General features: G+C 59.5%; 1 protein-coding gene across 1 annotated transcript in view; it reads left to right on the top strand.

Moving 5' to 3' along the window:
• The window catches only part of CAMK2D (calcium/calmodulin dependent protein kinase II delta), a 137,601-nt gene that overhangs the window by 56,824 nt on the left and 77,997 nt on the right, over positions 1-2,780 (top strand). The window contains exon 3 of the mRNA XM_025050918.1: positions 475-534. Within this exon, the coding sequence (XP_024906686.1) occupies positions 475-534 (60 nt within the window). The remainder of the gene's footprint in view (positions 1-474; positions 535-2,780) is intronic.

Genomic DNA, 2,780 nt, shown 5'->3' with positions numbered 1-2,780 from the left:
CGCAGGACCCTGGGGGTGGGTGGCCGTGTGAAGGGTGCCGGATGGGGCTGTGACGGGCGGGGCGGCCCTCTGTCAGGGCTGTGCAGCGCCGAGTCCCACCTGGCACCACATCCCCTGGCCTCCAGGTCCCAGATCGCGGCCTTCATGTCCCAGGTCGCACCCTCCACCGCCGGGGTCGGCACTGGGCGGCTTACGTGGTCGAGTGACATGCGCTTGGAGGGAAGATGCGGGGGAAAGCTGCTGTTGTGTGCCACGTTCACTGTCTCCAAGCTTCCAGCCAGTGCAAAGTAAAAATAGTTCGCGTGTTAACAACTACGCAGTGCTCGCGAAATTCCAAATTCAGATGGCCAGTGCTCAAAAGAAACCGAAGGGCAAGTCAGTGGACGGGCTTCGTGCCCTGTGGGCGCGCTGCTCATCGCTTTTTAATGTTTCTTGCCAAAATTGTGATTTTTCTGATTTTTTGGTTTTTTACAGATCATCAGAAACTGGAAAGGGAAGCCAGAATCTGCCGTCTTCTGAAGCACCCCAATATCGGTAAGGCGTATTTCGGTGTCTGAGCTGCATGTTACGTATTCTCACCACGACCAAGTGTGGACTTCATGACCCAGCATCTGCGGCTGTTGACAGACAGGCCCCTGACTCTCAGTCCTGCCTGCATTTGGCTGTTTAAAGGTTTTAAGTTTTTCCAAAACTTGTAGTTCTGTATCTGCGGATACTTAAAAACCAGCACCAGGTCGTCCGGCTGCCGCTGGCGGGTGGGAGACGGGACGGAAGCCACCGGGTTAGTCCGCTAAATCGCTTTCACCTGTTCTGTAAAAGTTCCCCTTAAAATCGATTCCATTCCAGAAACTAGCAAACTTAAAATATTATTCCTCAGGAATGATAAAGTAGCATGACGATGTTCAAAATAAAAAATGACGGATATAAGAAAAGCAGAAGAAACAAAGGAAAGGAAGAGAGTAACTCCGTGCGCGTGCTCGATCCTGTGACGGCCGCCACCGTCATTTTGGAAAAATGTTGCTGCCTCAGCTCTGTCTCTCTCACTGTCACGAGTGCGTCTGACGCCGGGGGTGGGGACCGCCTGAGGACACTGAGGACACTGGCCGGTGGGGGAGCTGGGGGACCGCCGGCCGGCAGGCGCCTGCCCTCCGTGTTCCCGCGTGGGGCGTCCGGTGCGCTCCGCCCATGTCCGGGACTCGGTGCTTCTCGGGCTCTGAGTGAGTGGACGGACGCGGCCCGGTACCTCTGCCTCTGCGCTCACAGCCATCTGACAGGGATCTGGTTTGCGGAGTGCCAGTGACCCCCGTGCACGCCTGCCTCGTGGGGCGCGTTTCACCCGACAGAGCCCCCGGCACCCCTTGATTGGCTGTACTACTTTGACCTCACAAAGGACCTCAGACCGAGTGGCTTAGAAACAGCAGCGTCTCTTCTCACAGTGCTGGAGGCGGGTGGTCTGAGACAGAGGGTGAGCAGGCGGCATCTTCCGAGGCCTCTCCCAGGCTCGCACACGCAGTCCCCGTGTGACATGGGGCCCCGCTGGAGACTGCTCTGTGGGCGCCAGTCCTGTGCATGGGGGTCCACCCGGCTGCCTCCCTTGACTCAGTCATCCTCCAGCCCGTGCCCTGCCCAGCCATGCGGTCCAGGGTGCGGGCACGCGTTCATGTAGGGGACAGGCGACTCAGCCCAGAGCACCAACGCGGAGGCAGGCCCGAGCTCCGGGTGGGGACAAGGTGCAGCCTTCCTGTGGAGGACTCGTCCCTGGGGAGAAGCTATGCTGGTTAGGTTTTCAGTCTTTGTCCGAACCCTGTTTTCTTGGGTGATGGAACTGGTAGCCTCCTTTTTGTGTAGGGGACCAGGATCGGCCCCACCTGGGAACGGCCAGGGCGGTTTGCACTGATGCTCGTATGGATCGGCTCGTAGGGATGAGCCGTGTGCTGGGGACAGTCCAGCGCTGCCCGGGCTCCCTGCAGTGTTGGCATCCGACCCAGCCCCTCGGGGCCTCGTGGGGGTCTCTTCTCTCTCGGGACTTCAGGGGACCGTGCCGTGGAGCTGCCAGGCCCTGGGCCTCGTTTCCAAGCCCAGGAGAGGTTTCCGGTGGCCCTGCACTGCAGGGGTGAGGACGCCTTGCTTTTCACCTCACCCCCATGGTGGTTCCCCACGCATGTGATGGAAGGTGACTCAGCAATGGTGGTTGTCATCCGCGCGCAGCAGCGGACAGACACCACGGGACGCCCGTGCGCACTGTCCCCTGTGTGCGTCCCCTGAGTGGGCACAGTCACGACGGCGCAGACTCCGCAGGGAACAGCTTCGCTCCCGGCTCCCTGGAGCAGGCGTGAGGACGCGGAACTGTCACGAGACCCCGGGGCTCCCCCCGCCCGTGTTGTTACTCTCCCGGTTTTCTGAAAATCGCTCCGGTTCTCGGACTTCGCGGAGGGAAATGCTGCGCTGCACAGTTTCCCCCATGCGGATTTGTGTGTCACACTTCTGCTCTTGTGTCCGCGCTCTCGGCACAGACTCGACAGTCAGAGGAGCCGCCAGGAAGAGGGCTCTCCCAGAGGAGCACGCTGAAAGCGGCTGAGGGCGATGACTCACCGAGCCACGTGTCTTCCAGTGCTTTTTTTGTTGTTGTTTTTCTGATTTTCAAAGCAATGCCCACGTTTGGTGGAGAGTGTGGGAAACAGTCACGTATAAAGAAGCATCCTGAAGGAACAGCCTTTAGGGGAGCCGTGGAAGCACAACGTTGAGTTGTCCCGCTCTGCGCGGGTGACAGGGAGGGGGCT

The sequence above is a fragment of the Pteropus alecto genome, unplaced genomic scaffold (assembly GCF_000325575.1).
Source record: "Pteropus alecto unplaced genomic scaffold, ASM32557v1 scaffold17, whole genome shotgun sequence".
NCBI lineage: Eukaryota > Metazoa > Chordata > Mammalia > Chiroptera > Pteropodidae > Pteropus > Pteropus alecto.
Note: the sequence above shows the minus strand (reverse complement) of the source record. Positions and strands in the feature narration are given on the sequence as shown.